Source organism: Caretta caretta, chromosome 4 (genome assembly GCF_965140235.1).
Source record: "Caretta caretta isolate rCarCar2 chromosome 4, rCarCar1.hap1, whole genome shotgun sequence".
NCBI lineage: Eukaryota > Metazoa > Chordata > Testudines > Cheloniidae > Caretta > Caretta caretta.
Genome location: NC_134209.1, coordinates 68113948 through 68137118, shown reverse-complemented (window position 1 = coordinate 68137118; position 23171 = coordinate 68113948). Strand labels below are relative to the sequence as shown.

Genomic DNA, 23171 nt, shown 5'->3' with positions numbered 1-23171 from the left:
GGAGACCATGGAGTACAGGTTCTCAGCCATAAATATGCAACACACTGGTTAAGTCTGTTACAAATAAATCTTCTGATCAGCATAAGAAATTGTGAAATGGTCCCAAAATCCATTCAGTAAACAAAGAAGTCTGATGATATTCTGCTACTACCACTATGTGAATGGACCTTCCTTAGCTTCTTAGAAGTTGCTGCTTACCTACTCTCCATGCACTCATGGGAAAATCTCTTGGCACATGTCCTGAGGTGAAATCACCAGCAGATTTACCTCCCCTTACTTCAAAACTGGGACCTGCAAGCCAATCACATGCAGTTACCTGCGTATCTGAACAATCACAGGCAATCAAGTGTCTAGATGCTGTCCCAATGGCAGGTTTCTTTAAGCTGTGTTTTAATCAGATATGTTTATTTCATTTGTGTATGTAATAGGTAATATGCATTTTTTCTTAATCTTTTAACATTTTTCTTACTATTTTGGCAAAGTATCTTCTGCATGTAACAACTTGAGAAGAGGAAATTCATTTGAACATTTTTTTAAATTTCTAGTTTGTAGAGTTATCTGAATTGCTGTCCTTGGTTTTCTAACTTAACTTGATAACTGATGCCTTAGGGAATATATGGTTCTAGAGTAGTATGTTAAATATGAACTGGGTTATATGGAAGAATATGTTGTTATTAATTTGTTTATTATTTGTCTTACTATAGCTCCTGGAGGCCTCAGTCAAAATTTGGTACCTGTTGTACCTGGTACCATACAAACACATAGTAAAAGACAGCCCCTGGTTCAGTAAGGGTATTGCTACACTGCAGTTAAACACCTGTTGCTGGCTTGTGCCAGCTGACTTGAGCTCACAGGGCTCTGGCTACAGGGCTGTAAAACTGTGGTGGAGACGTTTGGGCTTGGGCTGAAGCTCCAGGCTCTGCAACCCTGCAAGATGTGATGTTCTCAGAGCTTGAGCTCCAACCCAATCCCAAATGTCTACAGTGCAATTTTATAGCCTCCCAGCCCAAGCCAGCTGACACAAGCCAACCACAGGTTTTATTGCAGCATAAACATACCCTAAAATTACAATCAGAAATTGGACAAGCATAAATATATAGACAAAAGTAATAGCAAACTAACATATATGCAACATGTATGGTATACAGAACTTCTTAGTTGCATTTCACCTGATCACCCCCAGTTACTTTAATTTCCCCAAATCTTTCAGCCCTCTGTCCACATGTCATAACTGGTCTAAGATACCATCCTTTCACCCTCCCCATCCCACAGAAAGAGGGGCAGGAGCATTCTGACTGTTTGTCTTATCCCTGCCCTCTTCATTGACAGGATGAGGAGCAATTCTCCCATCTGGACTTTGAGGGGTGGGGCAGGTGGTCTACATGGCTGATCCTTTCCACCTTAGTATGCTTTTGTAAGTGTTAGAAATTTTTGTACAGCTTTCTAAAATATTAGTAGCATTGGTGCAGGGGAACTACTAAAGATAATTTCATGTCCTATTTATGAATATTCAAGTTTCTTAAGAAAGAATAATAGCAGAAGTCAGGATAACATATTTTGCATTTTGTTGCAGGCCTTGGAGAGTGAGTTTGTTTCATGCCAGCTTCATCAATGGATCGATCTAATTTTTGGCTACAAACAGCAAGGGCCAGAGGCTGTCCGATCCCTGAATGTATTCTACTACTTAACCTATGAAGGAGCAGTCAATCTGAGTTCAATAACTGATCCTGTATTGAGAGAGGTAAGCTTGCTTTCAAATATGGAAAGGGAAAACCTTTGTTAAACACTGTCATACTCAGAATGTAATGGATTCTGTTCTGCCTAAGTGCAGCAATAAATCTTCATCGCTCTAGCTTTGTGACTTTGGTTGGCCAGACCAGTGGGGAACCCAGTCTGATGACTCTGTCACTGAGGCATATAAAATTAGTGGACATTTCTGCAAATGTTGGCCTTAATCTCTCTCTGTCTAAGTTTCACACACATTGAATGATGAGGTAAAAATAAATGTTGAACAACTGTTTAATTTGCCAGGTACTGTCCATCCTACTGTCCATTCATTGGCTGGGTACTGAATGAGGCAAGAGACTCGTAAAAAAAAAGTAATATGAATAATCTTAATTCTGTCTGTTCCTAATTTTTGAGTGTTCAACTTTGCAACTTTAAAAACTTTCTTTTATCATATTTTAATTTACTATTGCATATATACAGAATACTGTACAGTTATATTCACCATTATTTGTATTTGGCCTTGCCAGGATGTCAAATTAAAATTAAAGTGTAGTGCATTTGTTGATAGAAAAAGACAAAATACTAAATCCTTAAAATCTTTGGTGATACTAACATATATCAGTGTAGTAGAAGTCTTGTATCCAGGGACAACAGCTCCATTAGGAAAAAGCTATTTTCTAAAATATTCCTTAGAACTCCTGTCATATATTACTTTGTGGGCTCTCAGGAAACAAAGAGTATGGCTTTTGTTAAAAAGTATAAAGTGGTTCATGATAGGTTTTGCTTCCTCTATTCAGAGCTGTAAACTAGAACCAAATATAGTTATAATTATTGTAATTATAGAATAAATGTGACCGTTTATCATATGTTTTAAAATAAAATATTTATCACTGAGAACAGATTATTACCAATATTCAGTTAACATAGTTTTATTTAAAAGCATGGCTCAATATATGCCATAAAGAAGCAAATGAAGAAACATTTAAACTATGAAATTTTCACTTCACAAATGTGAGGTTTGATGTTCATTGTATAATTGTAGACTTATTTTGTTGCTTTCTATTTGTTGAAAAAGATACTAGGGTGGAGACTGGTAGTCATTTCAATCAGTAAATATTCTTCCATGTAGCCCTGTTGCCCCTCAAGCTGCACATACAGACAGTCTGAGCTCCAGCATGAATTTGTCTAAGATGATCATGAAGCTGACTTATATGGGTCTGAAAGCTGATGGAAACATAAAAAGATTTTTCTGTGCTGTGTCTTTGAGCTAAAATCCAGACATCTTAGGGAAAGATATAGTATAAAATTAGGGTCTAGTAAAGTAGAGACTGGAGCATTTGGCCTGTGGAAAAAATTTATTAGCACCTGCATTTGAAACAGCTATTCTCTGAGTAGATACAGCCATATATTTCATGTAGATGTGTGTGCATCCAGCGCACCAGAGCCAGGGAACTTTCCCTAGTACCTATAGGGGTGGCACTCGTGCCCTGTGGCCTTAGTCCCCCTCCCCGAGCCATATAAGAGCATTGTCTCCCTGACCCCCTCAGTTTCTTCTCATTGCCGGCGGCTAGAGTCGGAGCTCTGTGTGGTGCCTTCACCTCACACTTTCAGTCTCAGTTTTCTGAGAACTTATCCTGTATATGGTAGTTGTAGTACTTTAGGTTTAGTTTTAGTGTTAGAGTAGTTGGCTGCCCTGTGTGGTGCCCTCACCTGGGTTCAAGCACTGTATGTTGTGGAGGGGCATTCTCCACAGTGACCGCCATATAAAGGTTCTTGTTGTGCCTCAGCGAGGGACACCTTAAAGAGTGGTACTCCATCTGCAAGTCATCCACAAAGAGGACTCAGATGGCAAGAAACTTGTGGTTGAAGCAGCACCTTCTGGAGCAGGCTGTGAGGCCTGCTTCGGCATTGAGGCCCTTGTCTGATCGGTGGTCGCCTACAGATCCAGCAAGTGATGCTGTTTTATGCTTGCATTCTGGTGTTTCCCCTAAGAGGAAGACTGGTTATTCATCATCTTCTGGTGCAGTGAGGAAAAGGACCCATAAAACGAGTTGGGACCATTCCAGGGCTTGGAGAAACTCTTCCTCATCTTTTAAGAGGAGTGTTGACCGGCATAGTACTCCCTGCAGCACCCACGATGGAGCATGTCTGTCCACCTGCTCCCTGTACCACACCAAATACAGTGACAGCCCGTACCATCAATTCTGATTCCGACCACAATGCATGTGTTGAGTCTGGTACTAATGACGTTGGCACTGGCATTGACGGTCTCCAAGCCAATGCCTCTTCTGGTGCCAGGTGGAAGTAGGTCTCATTTGGTACCACTTGTGCTGATTCCCATTTCTCTTCAGCATCGAGGCCCCAAGTTGTTTGCCTCATCGGGACTGGTTCCCCCATTGTCACAAAAGGACCTCCTGGACTTCTCAAGATCCAGGTCAGGATTGTCCTTTCCCTTCTTGTTAGACACTAGAGAGTGCCCTCGGATCACCATCAGTACCGAGAATGGCATCTGTCCTGCGGTCAGGATAAGGGCTCTGGGCCTAGTACCTTTTGGCCACCAAAGCCTTATCTGTATGCCCAGTGGCCTCCTTGGGATGCTTCTCGACCTGCTCTAGAACGAGATCACCAGTCCTGGTGGTGACTCCCATTCGCAAACCATCTTTGCCGCATGCAACCACTGAGTTCATTCCCTCTGGACCTTGAGGGTTATTCCAACTGGATCCTGTGATGCAAGACCAGGACCAATCATTAGCACAGCAAACCACCTCCTCATACTCTTCAGACAACTCTACCATGTGGGAATCCTTTTTTCCCCCTTTTAAGGCATATTAGGACCTTCTGAGGCATATGGCTGCTTCCTTAGGTATGCAGGCATAACTCCTGCAGGAAAATACACATAGCTGCTGGATATTCTCCAATCATCAACTCTAGGAAGAATAGCCCTGCCGATAAATGAAGCTCCGTTGGAGCCTGCAAAGGCCATCTGGAACACCTCAGCTTCATTGTACCCTATGGTGAAGTGTTCAGAGAAATGGTACTTCATTCCCATGCAAGGGTATGAGGGTTTCAGCTCCTACCTGGCCCCCAACTTGCTGGTGGTAACTGCAGCAAATGACAGGGCTGGGCAGGGTAGGTGTAAATTCACACCCAAGAACAAAGAGTCCAAGAGGATGGACTTGGTGTGGAGAAAGATTTATACCTCCTCTTCCCTGCAAATTCACATCATGAACCAGCAGGTGTTGCTCTATAAGTATGACTTTGTCAATTGGACAGTCTTGTCTAAGTTCACAGAGAAGTTGCCAAAACCCTCACGTTAAGAGTTTATGGCATTCATTGGGGAAGTCTGTGTGATGGCCAAGACTTCCTTGCAGGCAGCTCTGAGAAAGGCCATGAGAAAGGCCTTACGGCTTCAGGACTCAGGCATTGTGTCCCATGTGCAGCAGATCACTGAGGACTTACTGTTTGATGGTCAGGTCTTGCCATACAGTTCCTCTGCATTTCTCCTCCCAAACCCACCCCACCCCCCAACACCACCACAACACATCCCTTTTCAGGGACTTCTCTCAGAAGACACTGCTCCTTGAGCAGGTTCAGTCTCTACTGGCTTGGAGGCCAAAGAGGAGGTTCCTCTGCAGCATCAGTATTTCCTGGTCCCCAAATCTGAGTTATATGACCTGTCCTCCACTTCTGCAATTTCAACAAATACATCAGTTATGTGAAATTCCATAAGGTTACCCTGCCAACTCCCTACCTTGAATCACAATGACTGGTTTACTGCCCTGGACCTGCAGGATGCTTATTTCCATATAGCAATCCTCCCAAGCCACAGGAGGTTCCTCACATTTGTCATAGCTGGCCAGCACTACCAGTATGTTGTACTGCCTTTCAGCATGTCTTCTCCTTCTCAGCTTCTGCTCTTCAGTAACAGCGTACCTCAGAAAGAAGGGAATTCACATCATTCCATATCTGGACTCTGGGTTACTGAGGGGCAAGTCCAGAGGGAAAGTCCTACGTCATGTTCACTTCACACTATGCCTACTTGATCATCTAGGTCTCATCAAAAATAGCACAAAATTAACATTGGTTCCAACTCAAAGAAGCAAGTTAATTGGGACCCCGATAGATTCTGTGAGTTTGAGAGTGTTTCTGTTGACCAAGCGATTCCAGGTGATTAATCACTTATGTCTGGAGCGACAGTCTGAACCCTCAGCCACAGCCCAAGTATGACTGAGGTTGCTAGGCCATATGGCTGCATGGACACAGGTATTCCAAAATGCCAGGCTGCGCCTTTGAGTCTGGACTGAGACCCCACTGGGAGCAAAACAACCACCATTTCTTGTTCCCTCTCACGGCGGACAGGTTGATTGTTGGAATGGCCCAAACTCCAAAAATGGACCACAAGACTCTGCACTTCAGAGACCACTCATGATTCACAGAGAAATTTCTGCTGAGGTGATCTGCCAGGTGATTCTGGATCCCAAGTAAGGGACCAGCCACAGGGGTAATGTTTGCCCTGATGCAAAACTGCCAGAGCCTGATCAGATCCTGATTTTGGAGTGTGCACATTCCTTGACCGATGCTTTCCACCTGAGGTGGGAGTTGGCATTCCTGTATGCTTTTTCTCCACCAGGGCAGTCTGTTCACCCAAATGAAAGCGGTTCTTGGTATGGTTATTAGCATGATGAGTTCAACTGAGTCTGGCTTGTATCCAGGACATCTTGGAGTACGTGTTACACCTTCAGTCTGCTGATCTTGCACTTAGTTCAGTAAGAGTCCACCTGCTGGTGATTTTGGCATTTCATTGACCCATTCAAAGGAAATCAGTGTTTTCAAACTCCATGGCAGTGAGTTTCTTGAAAGGAGTCACTCATCTGCACCCACCGGTAAAAGAGTTGTTTCCTTTAAGGGGCTTTAATAGTGTATTAGCCACTATTATGGGACCTCCATTCAAGCCTCTGGTAACTTCTTCTTTCTCCCTTCTGTGTTAGAAAACTGCCTTCGTTGTGGCGATCATGTCTGTGAGGAGAATGTGTGAGTCACAGACTTGGACGGTAGAGCCTCCTTATGCACAATTTTCCAAAGACTACGTAACCCTGCAGCCACACCCTAACTGCTTGTCTGAAGTGATTTCACAGTTATAGGTCTACCAGTGTTCTTCCCTAAGCTGCATTCAACCCCAGAGAAGCAGCATCTTCACACATTTAATGTCAGGCAATGATTGGCTTTTTGTCTGGATAGAAGTAAACTTTTCCGTTCCTCACCTTGTCTGTTTCTTTCATATGAAAACCGAATGAAGGGTCAAGCAGTCTCTTCACAGACAGTCTCCAGGTGAGCAACTTCCTGTATCATGACAGCATACAAAGTGGTCCGGGCTATGCCTCCACAATGGGTATGAGCTCATTCCACAAGAGCTTATGCCACATCAATGGCATTTTTAAGTGACATGCCTGTATTGGACATTTGCAGTGATGCCACTTGTTCTTCTGTGCATACTTTTACAAACCACCATGCCATTACGGCTGTGTCCAGTTCAGATGCAAACTCTGGTAAGGAATTTGTTCTTCCAGATGGCATGCAGACGTGTATTCCACGATCCTCCCTCCATCTCATCTGCATCAGAGTCTGTACTTGTGACGTTCTGCGTGAAGGAACTGAGGAGGTCAGGGCAGTGCTGAATTTATATGGTCAGGGGAGGAGCTGTGGCTCCAGGGCATGAGTACCACACCTATGGGTACTGCTAAACAAAATTCTCTGACTCTGGTGAGCTGAGCATGCACCCACCTTCCACCTATATGGAATATATGTCTGCATCACATCTCAAAGAACAACAGTTTCAGGTAAGTAACCATTTTTTTAGGTGAGGTAATGGACAGTATTATCTTCACTGTACATTGTCTAGGAAACACCCCCTCGGAAGACCGTTTATCATACCTGAAGTACTAGAAAGATTAAAATGTGAGGTGGAAAACAACCACAAATGCTTGGAACTATTTGTATTGAATTTTTACTGAGTGTTTATTGTGGCTAGTTTTGTGTTATACTGAATCTGTGCAATATAGCTTTCAATATAAATGGGTCTTTGGATTTTTTTTTTAATTAAAAAAGAAAATACAGATTGTGGTAAGTTTTTGTATTTTTGGTACATGTAACATGCTATAAATCTAACTTTTTACCATGTTTTTTTGTCTACCAAGATATTTCCCCCCCACAAAGCTAACATCCTGAATGGTTAATACATGTGGCAGAGAAAGCATAAAAATAATTTCTCTGTAAAAGGACATTAAATTATGGAAATAATAACCAAAGTAGGAGTAATCTGCATAAGAGCCTACAGCACATTAAACTTTTATGGAGTTTTTAATTTTTCAAGAACAGCTGCATTATCAATATAACTGTGATCTATGTTCACTTACGTTGTGGCCTGGAAAAATCATTTAGGAGTAAAGAAGTGAAAAATGTGGCCGTATCTGAGTTTAAACAGTGACATCCACTTTACTTAATACCTTTCTAAAGATTTTGCTCTTTGATTAACTCTGTTGAATTTGTACTATTCTTATCTGTTCTCATTTTCCTGAGCCCACCCCTCTTGTTTTTGAGTTACTCCATACTGTCTGCAATATAGAACTGAGTGGTAAAAAAACAAAAGGGAGGAAAAGAGGAAAATTTGATCAGAACCACATTGATGAAGAGACTTCTGAGACTTTTTATCTAGGGGACAGTGCAAAGCAAGTATTATCTAGCAGCATTTGTTCCAAGCTTCATTGCTATTTGAGGTTTCCTCCACTGCAGCATTTTCCTTTCATATTTTTCAGCTGAGGACAAGATATTCCTTCTGATATATATTTATTTAGTGTAATATATAATCTCTGTATTACACTATATTATATATAGGTGTGTATTTTATAATAAAAAATAGGTCAAGGTTGATTGTTTGTGGTATGTGTTATCAGTAGACGTGCAAAGTGAAGTCTAGTGTCATTGCCGATGGTAAGTTATTCTGTCTACTCATGAATGAATATTAAAGTAATGAGAAATCAGATAGTGTGTGTATCTATGTGCATAATCATTCTATATCATGTGTTAAATGAATTTATCATGTATCTTTGACAACCACACCTTCTGCCTGCCAAGTAATATATCTCCCCGAGGACTTACATAACATGCCCAACCTCTGAGCTTCTTCAGTCAGCTGTTGGTTTTTTTCCCTTTAATCATCTTGCCTAAGAAACTTTTTTTTTTTCTTTTTTCCCCAAAGTTGCCACAGCCAGATGACCAAGATGGACAGACATCCAATCTGGACCATTAGTGGATTTTGTAAATATAAAAAATGCCATAAATGTAATCCAATTTTTCATTACAGATCTAGAATCAAGAGTTTGAAACCGTTACAGCAGAGAGATTCCCAGCTTCCTGGTGGGCATAGTGCTCCCTTGTAGTTTTGAAGGGGTTCAAGATATTGAACTTTAAATCATGACAAATGTAGGTAGGAAAGGTATTTTAGGTTACAGACTTAAAAGAACTAGAAGCTTATGCGTACTCAGAAACGTACAACTTACTAAGAGTTAATGATCTCATGGAAATAGTAGATGTTTATTTAAACCATGGAAATATCTCTAGATATATTGTGTCAGAATATACATACCAACATCTATGCCTCATCAGTAACTAAAATGTAAGCCTTATGGTGTATCCTCACTTGTATGCAGTCTGTGTATTGGTGACCTGGCTCATCAGGAGGCCACACACACGATAATAGTGGGAGGAACTGAGGAGGAGAGGAGTTTAGGTTAATACAAAATTTCCTTAGAACTCCTAAGCTGCTCCAACTGACACCATTATTTTTACAGCCAGTCAGGTTACATATATTACGAGAAGGAAGCATTGGTCTAGGAGGAAAACCTACCTGATTAAAACCATATTTTAACATTCTTGTTTACAATTAAAAATGTAGAACTTTTACATCTCTTCATACTGCTGTGAACAATTTTTCCTGCCATTCTTTCTTCCTATGGGAATAAGGGAAGTGAAGTATTTTGAAAGGCTCTGACTGCTGTAAAAGAAATTTTTAAACTAAAATGCAAACCATGGGCCACATGTTACCTTCTGGCGGATAAATCCAAGGGAATGAAAAACATGCATAATTTCAAGGCAAATCTCTGGTTGGGGTTGGAAAAGGGAGAATTTGAGCCAGTGCAGGGGGAAAAGGGGCCACAGCCAGGAAAACCAAATGAATCTACTGGCATATCATTGCACACCTTACCCTGTCCTTCTAAGGGACAATGCTCCACTCACCGAACTCTTTGTACCAACAGTGCCATTGACTAATCCTTGTGTTTGCACATCTCTCTCAGAGAGGACACAAGTGCACAGGGAAATTACTGCTGAGTCAACTAGCAGTAACCACCAACTAGCAGATAGATCTGCACTTGGACATCTATAATCTGCTAGTGGGGGTATGTTGCATTTAGTGCCTGTTGTTGGCCCTGTCTTGAGAACCTCGTGTAGATCTGTGGAGCCCCAGATCCATATATCTGTTGAGAAAGGGCTTTCTTAGTCACTGGATGCAAGAAGCAGTTTGCTGCAGTGGTGCAGCTAGCCTCCTTCCACCGATTTGGTGAGTTTTCTGCACTGTTACCTTGCTTCCTATCACAAGTGCTATTCTGTGCCTATAATGTTTGTACAAGAATGAAAAATTATAAGTGATTGAGTCCTTGCAAGCAGGCAACTGATCAGTGGAGTTTCGATATTTGCTGATTTGTACCAAGGAGTATGAGATGATCATGAAATATTACCTCAGAGGGTATGTTTACACTGCACTTAAAAACCTGTGGTTGGCCCGTGCCAGCTGACCCAAGCTAAGAATCTGTTTAATTGCAGTGTAGACATTCAGACTTGGGCTCTAGGACCCTGCAAGATGGGATGGTTCCAGAGCTGAGGCTGTGGCCTGAGTCCAAATGTCTACATGGCAGTTAAACAGTCCCTTCCCCCAACCCCAGGATAGGTGGCATGGGCTAGTCACAGGTATCTAATTGCAGTGTCGACATACCCTAAGTCACCTTTAAGAGTGTGGCTGAAATAGTGTTATTACATCTGATATTTCTGGGGGTGGGAAATCAGCTAAAAACACCCCAAAAGTTGTGGAGTTGGACTATTAACATTCAAACAAACCCCATCTGTCCAACATAGGTAATATATTATTTGAGAATGATGCAAGATCAAAGGGGCTTTTATTAAATATGATACAGCAGTTATTAGAGAGGGGAAATAACAAAGATTGCTTCCTTTCCCTTCCCAAGTTAGAGCACTAATATAAACATTAATAATAACTGTACAAATACAATGTAGGACTCTGACTAATATGATAATGCTAGGTCACACTTTTACTTCAAAACCCCCAAGGGCTTAACAAGAAGGGATAATGATGTGATAGTGTATTATGGAGAGAAGGATGAGAGAGCTAGCAGCTTGCAGACACTGAACTAGAGAAATATGGGCATAATTGTTTTTGACGCATCTTCTGAAGCTTCAGGGGTTTGGGCCCATTTCGACAAGGCTAGGCAGCAGAGTTGGAACATTTTTAATAGTGGGGGTGCTAAAAGCCAGCCTCCTTACCCCTATCCACTCCGCCCCCTCCTGAGCTGAGGTCAGGAGCAAAGTCCCGGGTGCAGGGCCAGCAGCTGGGAGACAGGTGGTGCTGCAACACCCTTGCACCCCTAGTTCCTGCACATATGGGCTAGGGAGTTTTAGTTCTCGTGTATTGGTATTGTTTCTTTTTGATTTAATTTCATCTCCTCTTGGTTTTCGAATACACATTGTTTTATTTAAGCTATTTTGGATCTTAGACTGTATCAGGGATATTCCACTACAGTTCATCCCAGGGAGAGAAGTAAAATTATCCTTCATCTCTGAGGAGATCTAACAGAGGGTGAATCTACATATAAGCCACACTCAGGGTTTTTGGTTAAAAGTCCTATTCTATGCATAACTAAGCCCTGGTCTACACTACAAGTTTAGGTTGAAATTAGCAGTGTTAGATTGATTTAATCCTGTGCCCATCCACACGACAAAGCCATTTTTGTCGACTTAAAGGGCTAATAAAATCGATTTCTATGTACCTCCCTGACCAGGGGATTAACTCTGAAATAGACATAGCTGGGTCGAATTTGGGGTAGTGTGGACGCAATTCGATGGCCTCCGGGAGCTATCCCAGAGTGCTCCATTGTGACCAGTCTGGGCAGCACTTTCAACTCAGATGCACTAGCCAGGTACACAGGAAAAGCCCCAAGAACTTTTGAATTTCATTTCCTGTTTGGCCAACGTGGCGAGCTCATCAGCACAGGTGACCATGCAGTCCCAGAATCGCAAAAGAGCTCCAGCATGGACCGAATGGGAGGTATTGGATCTGATAGCTGTATCGGGAGATGAAGCCATGCTATCAGAACTCCATTCCAAAAGACGAAATGCCAAAATATTTGCAAAAATCTCCAAGGGCATGATGGATAGAGGCTACAACAGGGACCCGCAGCAGTGCTGCGTGAAAGTTAAGGAGCTCAGGCAAGCCTACCAAAAAACTAAGGAGGCAAATGGCCACTCTGGGTCAGAGCCCCAGACATGCCGCTTCTATGATGAGCTGAATGCAATTCTAGTGGGGGTTCCTCCTACTCCCCCACCCCGTCCATGGACACATGCAAGGGGGGAGTCTCATGCAATAGGCATGAGAATTTTGGGGACAAGGAAGATGAGGAGGAGGAGAATAGCGCACAGCAGGCAAGCAGAGAAACCATTCTCCCCGACAGCGAGGAACTGTTTATCATCCTGGAGCCAATACACACCCAACCCTCCCAAGGCAGGCTCCCGGACCATGAAGCCGGAGAAGGCACCTCTGGTGAGTGTACCTTTGTAAATATAATACATGCTTTAAAAGCAATCTTGTTTAATGATTAATTTGCCCTGAAGACTTGGGATGCATTCGCAGCCAGAACAACCCCTCCTTTTAAATGGCCAACCCAACGGGTGCGTGGTATGGGAAAGGAGGGCACTGCTGTTTGAAACCATTCCCACATGTTATGAAGGTTAAAGAAGCCGAAAGACTGTGACTTACCATGGCTGCCTGCAAGCCAAATTCTGTTGCTCGGCCCTGCATGTGTGATCTCGCACACCGAACCGGCAGGCCCTCAATATAACAGGCAAAATGCGACCTTGTACCGAAAGCACATGTGCAATGTAATAACAACTTGGTTCACCGTGAAAGAGTCTACCCATTGTTCTCTAAAATGTCTCTTTTTAAATACTACTCTCCCTTTTTTCCCTCCTGCAGCTGCAAATGTTTCAACACTCCCCCTATCATCTCTGTCCCAGAGGCTAGCGCAGATGATAAGGCAAAAAAAATTCACTCGCTATTAAATGTTCTCTGAGTTCATGCAGTCCTCCCACACTGAAAGAGCTCAGCAGAATGCGTGGAGGCAAATAATGTCAGAATCCAGGAAAGCAGAAAATGAGCGCGAGGACAGGAGGGATGAACAAGAGGAGAGGTGGCGGCAGCGTGATGAGAGGAGGCAGGATGCAATGCTGAGGCTACTGGGGGATCAAACTGATATGCTCTGGCGTATGGTTGAGGTGCAGGAAAGGCAGCAGGAGCACAGACTGCCACTGCAGCTCCTGTGTAACCACCTGCCCTCCTCCCCAAGTTCCATAGCCTCTTCACCCAGATGCCCAAGAACATGGGGGTGGGGGCTCTGGGCACCCAACCATTTCACCCCAGAGGACTACCCAAGCAACAGAAGGCTGGTATTCAGTACGTTTTGAAGTGCAGTGTGGCCTTGTCCTTCCCTCCTCCCCTCATTCACCACCCCACCCCATGCTTCCCCCCTCCCGCTCCCGGGCTACCTTGGCAGTTATCCCCCTATTTGTGTGTTTGAATTAATAAAGAATGCATAATTTTGAAACAACAATGACTTTATTGCCTCTGCAAGCAGTGATCAAAGGCGGGAGGGTGGTTGGCTTACCGGGAAGTAGAATCAACCAAGGGGGCAGGTTTTCATCAAGGAGAAACAAACAGAACTGTCACATCATAGCCTGGCTAGTCATGAAACTGGTTTTCAAAACTTCTCTGATGTGCAGCTCACCCTGCTGTGCTCTTCTAATTGTCCTGGTGTCTGGCTGCATGTAATCAGTGGCCAGGAGATTTGTGTCAACCTCCCACCCCACCATAAACATCTCCCCCTTATTCTCACAGATATTGTGGAGCACACAGCAAGCAGCAATAACAATGGGAATATTGGTTTCGCTGAGGTCTAAATGAGTCAGTAAACTGCACCAGCGCACTTTTAAATGTCCAAAGGCAGATTCTACCACCATTCTGCACTTGCTTGGCCTACAGTTGAACTGCTCCTTACTACTGTCCAGGGTGCCTGTGTGTGGCTTCATGAGCCATGGCATTAAGGGGTAGTCTGGGTCCCCAAGGATAACTATAGGCATTTCAACATCCTCAACAGTTATTTTCTGGTCTGGAAAGTAAACCTCTTGCTGCAGCCATTCAGACAGACCAGAGTTCCTGAAGATGCGAATGTCGTGTACCTTTCCCGGCCATCCCACATTGATGTCCGTGAAACGTCCCTTGTGATCCACCAGTGCTTGCAGTACTATTGAAAAGTACCCCTTTTGGTTTATGTACCGGCTGCGTTGGTGCTCCAGTCCCAAGATAGAGGAACGCATATACCTGTCGCCCCACCACAGTTAGGGAATCTCATTGCAGCAAAGCCATCCACTATAACCTGCACATTTCCCGGAGTTACTACCCTTGATAGCAGCAGCTCAGTGATCGCATTGGCTACTTGGATCACAGCAGCCCCCACAGTAGATCTGTCCACTCCAAATTGATTCCCAACTGACCAGTAGCTGTCTGGCATTGCAAGCTTCCAGAGGGCTATCGCCACTCGCTTCTGAACTGTGGGGGCTGCTCTCATCTTGGTATTCTTGCTCTTCAGGGCAATGGAAACAAGTCACAAACTTCTATGAAAGTGCCCTTATGCAGGCGAAAGTTTAGCAGCCACTGGGAATCATCCCAGACTAGCAACACTATGCGGTCCCACCAGTCTGTGCTTGTTTCCCGGGCCCAGAAGTGGCGTTCCACGGCATGAGCATGCCCCATTGCCACCAGGATGTCCAAATTGCCAGGGCCCGTGCTTTGAGCGAAGTCTGTGTCCATGTCCTCATCACTCTCGTCACCGCGCTGCCGTCGCCTCCTCGCCTGCTTTTGCAGGTTCTGGTTCTGCACATACTGCAGGATAACGCGCAAGATGTTTACAATGCTCATAACTGCTGCGGTGATCTGAGCGGGCTCCATGCTTTCCATGGTGCGGCATCTGCAGAAGATCAGGAGAGCAGAGTTGCAGCGGAAGCGGTGGCTAAAGACCGATGCCACGAGACTACATATTTATAGAGAACGACGAGAGGACCTGCGAGGTGGATTCAGGAGAGCAGAGTTGCAGCGGAAGCGGTGGAGGACGACAGTTAGCACCGCGAGAATTTCCCGAGGAAGAGCACACGTACCTGGGAGCCCATGACAGACAACATGGAGAAATTCACTATTGAGACAATAGCATCAGAGCAGAGTTGCAGTGGAATCGGTGTCTGATGACAGTTAGCAGTCCTACTGCACCGTCTGCTGCCAGCAGCACCCAGGACACAACAGCGGCGGTGTCGCTGAGCTGAGCGGGCTGCACGCTTGCTGTGGTATGGCGTCTGCACGGAAAAAAGACGCGAAATGATTGTCTGCTGTTGCTTTCACAGAGGGAGGGGCGACTGATGACATGTACCCAAAACGACCCACAACAATGTTTTTGCCCCATCAGGAATTGGGAGCTTAACCCAGAATTCCAATGGGCAGTGGAGACTGCGGGAACTGTGGGATAGCTACCCACAGTGCACCGCTCTGTAAGTCAGTGCTAGCCAAGGTAGTGATGACGCACTCCGCCGACTTAATGCGCTTAGGGTGGACATACGCAATCGACGGGATAAAATTGATTTCTAAAAATTTACTTCTATAATATCGACCTAATTTCATAGTGTAGACATACCCTAAGACTATATAAATCTTTATAGTTATCAAAATGTCATGTAAATCATAGTAAACACAAGCAAAGTGGACTGAAAAACTGAATCTAAGTGAGTAAAAATATAAAATCAATAACTCAAATTCTTTTCAGTAAAAAAAGTTTTCCTCTTTAGACTAAGGTGGTTCTATTGATTGTATTTCCTCCCTTGAATGAGACAACAATATTTTATACATGAAAGGTAATCTGGATAATAATAAGAGGTCCAACTTTCTACATTCCATTGACTATTGGTATTGATTTTCTTACAGACTCAGAAGTTTCAAAAATCATGAATTATAATCATCAGAGGGAATCAATGTGGACAGAGTATTTGACATGTTTTTTGAATGTGCCTATTGTAATTGTACATATAGAGAAAATAATTCTGGGTTTTTTACATCTTAAAAAGGAAGAAACTTGTGCCGCATCCATGATGAGTGGTGGCATTGAAATTTAGTCCTAGCTTAGGGTTCAGTATCCTCTGTGGGTAAATTTTATGCATCTTAGATCTTCCCCTTATAAGTGTAATTTTTATTTTTAAATATTTACAGTTTGAGAGCCTTCTGTGCTTTCCAAAAGGAGCAGCAGCAGTGTTTAGTTTACATGACCCCAGTTTCATGACAGCAGTAGCAGATCTTGATATCTTATCCCAGGAAAAGCATTTTTGGCCTCCCTTTCGGTTACATTCATGGTGGGAGTTAATAGCATATTTCAGCTCTAACTCAGCTGGAGAACACAGCAGTGAATCTTTCACAAAGTATAAACACAATTTGTATTTATAGCATAGTTAATGTTAGCTAAATAGTTGGGAAAATGATCTGCATGTCTCTTTTCAGCAGGTGGGGCACAATCTTTGTTGTGGCTGCAGTGGGTTTTAAAAAATGGAATAAAGTCATTACACAACATTGTCATGGAATAGTAAATTTAGAAGTGGTGAATACAGTAAGTGAAGAATTCATGCAGACACAGTTCAAAGTATTATAGAAACAATCTTTGAAGCATCACTGGCCAGAAGTGTGCTGCACAGATGGTATATTTGACATAGTGCAGCACAGGAACTGTGTGTGAAAAGCCAAATAAATGTTAAGGATTAGTCTAGTTTTAATTGAAAACCAGCATTAAAAAAATTCCATAAAATGGTGCCAGATTTAAAAAGAATATAATCAAAACCAAACACATTGTTTTCATGACCAGCCAGAGACTGACTTGTCAACAGTGCTGTGTGCCGGACTCTGATCTCTTCCTCTGAAGCCTTGTGGAGAGCAGTCCTGTTGCAGAAATAATGATTTCATGGGTAGGAGGGAGATGAATGATTTGCTGTACAAGTCCCTCTTGCTGGCCAGGCCACAAAGGAAAAGATTATTAGTCATGGTTGGTGGGTAAATGCTATTGTGATATCAAGTCAGGACTGAGAAGTACTAGGGGTGGGGAATCTTCCAGGTCAACTTTCAGTTGTGGCAATTGAAAAACATTTTCTTTAGAGCTTGTGAAATTTAGTTTTAAATGTAAAACTCTTATATTTAATTGAAAGATAAACATTTTTACTCTGGTAATGGGAGCATTACTTATGTAAGAACATAAGATATGCCCCATGATTTGGACACTTTTCCATCAACTCTAATATCCTGGCTCAGTCTGTGGCCAATATGTGGTGCTTCTGAGTAAACAGACCTAGTGAACTTAGGCAAGAGTGTATACTTGTGCCTGGGAGTTGTGACTCATAGACTTTAAGGCCAGCAGAGACCATCATGATCATCGTCTGACCTCCTGCACGTCACAGGCCACAGAACCTCACACACCCAATCCTGCAGTAGGCCCATAACCTCTGGCTGAGTTACTGAAGTCCACAAATGTTGATTTAAAAATTTCAAGTTACAGAGAATTCACTATTTACTGTAATTCAAACCAGCAAGTGGCTTGTACCCCATGCTGCAGAAGAAAGCGAAAAACTTCCAGGGTCTCTGCCATCTGACCTGGGGGAAAATTCCTTTCTGGCCCTGAACATATCGGCAAGACCTGCCAGCCAGACACCTGGGAAAGAATTCCCTGTAGTAACCCAGAGCCTTCCCCATCTAGTGTCTCATCTCTGGCCATTGGAGATGTTTGCTAACAGTAGTTGCAGATGGGCCGTACACCACTGGAAGCAACATCATCATACCACGCCCTCCATAAACTTATCAAGCTCAGTCTTGAAGCCAGTTAGGTTTTTTGCCCCCACTGCTCCCCTTGGAAGCCTGTTCCAGAACTTCATTCCTCCGATGGTTAGAACCGCCATCTAATTTCAAGCCTAAACTTGTTGATGGGCAGTTTATATCCATTTTTTTCTTGTACCAACATTGGTACTTAACATTGACTTGCTTTCTGCAAGCAACATTGTTATATCATAAAGAATGAGTTGTAGTTGCCTTTGACTTAACGTCAGTAATAAAAACAACCCTTTGGACTCTGAGTATTTGCTTTGTACTTCGTTCTGTAGTGCATTTACCTTGGTTCTATTTTTCTATTATTGTCACCATCCAGCAGAAAAGAATGGCGTCCTTGTAGAGCCAGCCTAGGAGGTCTGGTGTACAAGGATTTAAAATAATATCCCAACACTACTGCTCTACACTTGGGATTAGCACAGTTTTTGGAAAGTATGGAGCTCATGTAAATTAGCTCTTCAGCTCTGAGTGCTTATTTTCTCAGCCCTGTGTAAAATTCAATGGGGGTAGAAATCTTCAGCCCAACCAATTCTCTCACCTTTCCCTGTTTGATCTGTTTTGTGGAACTGTCAGTACAGGAGAGGGCTTCAGATCCCATAGGCTCTTCATATTTTCATTCCTGTCTGGCTGGTGAGTTTTAGATATTCACAATATACTTTTTGCCAGTTTTAAATAAGGCAATAACCCAGAATGTTGCCCACCTGTCCAAAAACTATGAATATATTCTAATTTCCCCCAATTTTTTCAACTGGCAGGAGTGATGAATATGGGATATCTTAGCCACATACTGCCTCTATCCCTAAAATCAAACACTCTGGGAGAGTTCTATGTAACATTAGACTGACTTCTTATGTCAGCATTCTGGGGTTATTTTCATTTAGTTTAAAATGTGACCTAATCAAAATTAGTGTAAACTTTAAAAAATAATAAATAATATAAAAAATAAAATAATATTAAAATAATACAAATAATAAAACTTTAAGAAATAGTCATGACATTACATTACTTTTGTTTTGTATATTTTCCTTTTTAATTGTTCATTATGAATGAAAAAACCTAACTTATGAAGACTCTGGTTGTATGTGCATACCCAGTATTCATTATTTTGTTTACAAAAGCAATAATATTTTAGTGCGGCAACCTATGGCACGCAAGCCGATTTTTAATGGCATGCTGCTGCCTGCCGGGTCCCAGCCGCTGGCCCCACTCAGCCCACTGCTGAACCCAGGCTCGGACCCCGGCAGGCAGCAGCGTGACATTCAAAATCCTGCCTGTCCCAGCCAGCTCTTCTCTTCTGCCCCCCCTCCCCCACGGGGGCAGGGTGAAGAAACTTGGTCCTGCCGGCTGCTGCTGCAGGGCAGGCAAGCTTTCCCCTCCCCAGCTTCTTCCCCAAGCATGCTGCATTCCTGCCCCTCCTCCTCTCCCTCCCTGCCACCGATCAGCTGATGGCCCTTGCGAGGGAGGGGGAGAAGTGGAGCCGCAGTGTGCTCTCTGCTCCTGGGAGGAGACGGAGAAGAGGTGGGGACGGGGCCTTGGGGAAGGGGGGTGGAATCAGGGCATATCCCCTCCAGCCCCCTGCCATGAGCCGCTCTGGCCTGACCCCTCACCTCCCACACGCTCCAGCCTCCTGCCCTGACCCCTGCACCCCCCCATGACCCCAGCCCGGACTCCAGCACCCCCCACACATACCCAGTCCCCCCATGCCCTGACTCCTGCACCCCCCTCACACACCCCAGCCTCCTGCCCTGACCCCTGCACCCCCCTGACTCCAGCACCCCCACACCCCATGCCCTGACTCCTGCACGCCCTTCACATGCCCCCAGCCCTCTGCCTTGATTCTTGCACCCTCCTCACACACCCGCAGCCCCCTGCCCTGACTCCTGCATCCCCCACACATACCCAGCCCCCCACACCCCATGTCCTGACTCTTGCATCCCCCACATTCCCATCCCCACTCTGAGCAGCAAACAGGAACGCTTGCACATCCCTCCACACACATTCCCACCTGCACCACTCGCACCAAATAGGAGCTGCCCTGGTAAGCACTCCACACCCAAACCTCCTGCCCCAACCCTGATCCCCTTCCCTCATTCTAGCTCCTGGCCAGACCCTACACCCCAACCTCCAGCCTGCTCCTTCACCCCCAGCCCTGTGCTCAGTGCACTCCCACCCTCAGCTCAGTGCAGAGAGAGAGGAAGAGAATGCGTTAGAACCAGGGAGAAGGTAGGTACCCACTCTGTGTGGGCAGGGCTGGGATCCCAGACCTGCAGTGGGCTGAATGGGGCCGGCAGCCAGGACCCTGGCTGGCAGGAGCCAGTGGACGGAACCCCGGACTGGCAGCGGTCTGAGCTGCTCAGCCCAGTGCCGATCTGGGGTCCTGGCCGCCGGCCCCACTCAGCCCGCAGCCGGTCTGGGGTTCTGGCTGCCAGCCCCTTGCCAGCCGGGGTCCCGGCCGCAGGCCCCGCTCAGCCTGCTGCTGGCCTAGGTGAATGGAACCCCAGGCTGGCAGTGGGCTGAGCGGGCCGGTGGCATAAGATCAGCATTTTAATTTAATTTTAAATGAAGCTTCTTAAACATTTTGAAAACCTTGTTTACTTTACATACAACAATAGTTTAGTTATATAATATATAGACTTATAGAGAGAGACCTTCTAAAAAACGTTAAAATGTATTACTGGTATGCGAAACCTTAGATTAAAGTGAATAAATGAAGACTTGGCACACCACTTCTGAAAGGTTGCCGACCCCTGTTTTAGTGCATCAGGGAAGAACCTATTTCTTGAGTGAGGAGGTCACTCACACTGAAGATGTTTATCCCCATGCAGTTTCCATACTGGAAATCATACTGGGTGGAATTACAGTTTAGATGTATTTTATCAGATGATAAAAACAGTTAATTCAGGGCAGTGGAAAACTCTGTCCAACATTATAAAAAAAAAATGACAGCTATCCAAATGTTTGCAATCAAGATGTTAAACTATCAAGTAATGTAGATGTGAGATTAAATAACAGTATTTCTCTGTTTACCAAAATGTTTGACTTTTCATAGTTTGTTGTCTTTAGCTTTCACAGATTCTGAAAATTCTGAAACTGCAAGCTAATGGCTAGTATTTGTACCTACAGCTGTGTAGGAAGTGGAATTTCCAGTTTGTAGAAAATTCTGCTGTTGCAACATTTTTTTTGTCCAAATCAGAATAAAAAATGGAACAAGAAACCAAAAGAAGCTCAAAAATAAAGTAAAATAATCCATAGATGGGGCAATGGCAACGAGATTTAGTGCACAGAATATGTAAATATTTGTGGGAATAGTGCAAACTATATTGTGAGATTAATGATCGCATTTTGACTTTTTATTTTATACTTTATAAAATAAAATTTCAGAACAAAGTCATTTCAAAACAAAAAATCAAAATGTTCCATTCTGATAAGGTCAAATGTTTTTGACCTTCTGTTTTGACCTTATTGAAATACTTCATTTCAGTTTTTTTGAAAGAAAAACAGAATGTTTAAATTTTAACAAATCAGCATCTTCTGATGAAAACATTTTCTCTTGGAAAAGTTTCAGACAACTCTAGTTGTAACTAGACTCTGACAGTTCTTGGGATACCCGGGACTGAGAGTCACCCACTGGCCCCATCACTCTCTCCCTCCACTCCCCCCCCCCCCCCCCACAGCCATAGGGAGACTTGCTGGTGCTTAAGTGGGTGTCAGCTCCCTAATACCACCAGCCTGTTAGCCACCCAAATAATCTTCTCTGGGCTATGCCAGCCCTTATATTGCCATTGCAAGTTAACATTAGATGTAATGGAGTTCCTAAACCCCTTTGAAACATTCCGCTGTGGTATCCAGGCCTTTATCCACTGAACACTCACAGTAATACTAAGTTTGCTGGCTTCAAGGGAACTGCATATACCAGCTTTAATGATTCAACTCAGGATCATCTCCGTGTACAATACCACAGCACTGAGATATATTTAGAGTGGAAACAACAATAAGTTTATTGTCAAAGGTTCAAGATTCAAGAAATAATGAAAAAAGATAAAGGAACAACAGGGTTACCTATAAAACAAAATCATGATAAGAAAACTAGAGACTAAACAGAGAGGCTAATCTGTCTGAAGAACTTTATCACAACCCAAATATCCTTTGCAGTATTTCAAGCAAGCCTTGTTGAGATTCTGTTTTCATGAATGGAAATGTGCTGTCCATTTACTACTTAGGTGTAGGATAAAAGGGTGTCTTCTTTGCCTTCACCTTATGTTCTCCAAAGTTCATTGTTCCTGAGTGTCAGGATGGCATGCTCCCCCTACCCCCCCAACCCCTCTCTCAGATTATTCTCTGTTGTGCTGCCTTCCTAGTGACTTCACATCCCCCCACTGATTTTGTATGTAAATGATTCCCCTTTGCGTTAATTTACAAAGCTTAATTTACATGTGGACCAATGGAGACAGATGATAAACATCTTTTGTATGGCAGAAACCTGTTGGTCAACACTGCAATGATATGAGCTTTAGGAACATATTTTTAGTATACATACATAACTCCTTATATAGTGTTTGTACATGCATTTCACAACAATATTATTGAACCAGTGAGATCCTGGCTTTTATTTAAGACCTCACATAATATTCTTTTGTGACCCAGAACTTACTTATGAGGATATTCTTGTGATCCCATTGCCCGTTGGCATTGTGGGATTCTTAGGGTCACATAGATGTATCGTATTTAAGAAGCATTTTTTATTTTATTTTATTGAACCATTTAAAAGAGTGGTTTTCGTTAAACTGAGTGATTAATACTAGAAATTAGTACGGTCTTGGGGTTTCTTACCTGCACCAACTATGTTATGGATGGTGGTGTCCATTTTTTAAGAAGAGCAAAAGGTGTGACTGTTTTATATAGAGAGATATGGTGATCACTAATCTCCTGATGTAGTCTGCCCCACTCCCACAAATATTTACATTTTTGTGTGCACTAAATCTAGTCACTTTTGCCCAGCTATTGGTTTTTTACTTAATTTCTTTTGGTTTCTTGTGCCATTTTTTGTCAGTCTCTTTGAAGTGCTACCAGACTCATTTTTCTAGTTCTACTTTTTTATCTGCTTATTTCCAGTAGCCAGAGATTTAGGTGTTTTGAATGAGCACAT

General features: G+C 43.4%; 1 protein-coding gene across 8 annotated transcripts in view; it reads left to right on the top strand.

Annotated features, from left to right (window-relative positions):
• The window catches only part of LRBA (LPS responsive beige-like anchor protein), a 558473-nt gene that overhangs the window by 481007 nt on the left and 54295 nt on the right, over positions 1-23171 (top strand). For all 8 annotated transcript variants that reach the window (XM_048847356.2, XM_048847351.2, XM_048847357.2 and 5 more), the window contains one exon: positions 1574-1741. In XM_048847356.2, coding sequence (XP_048703313.2) covers positions 1574-1741 — 168 coding nt within the window. The remainder of the gene's footprint in view (positions 1-1573; positions 1742-23171) is intronic.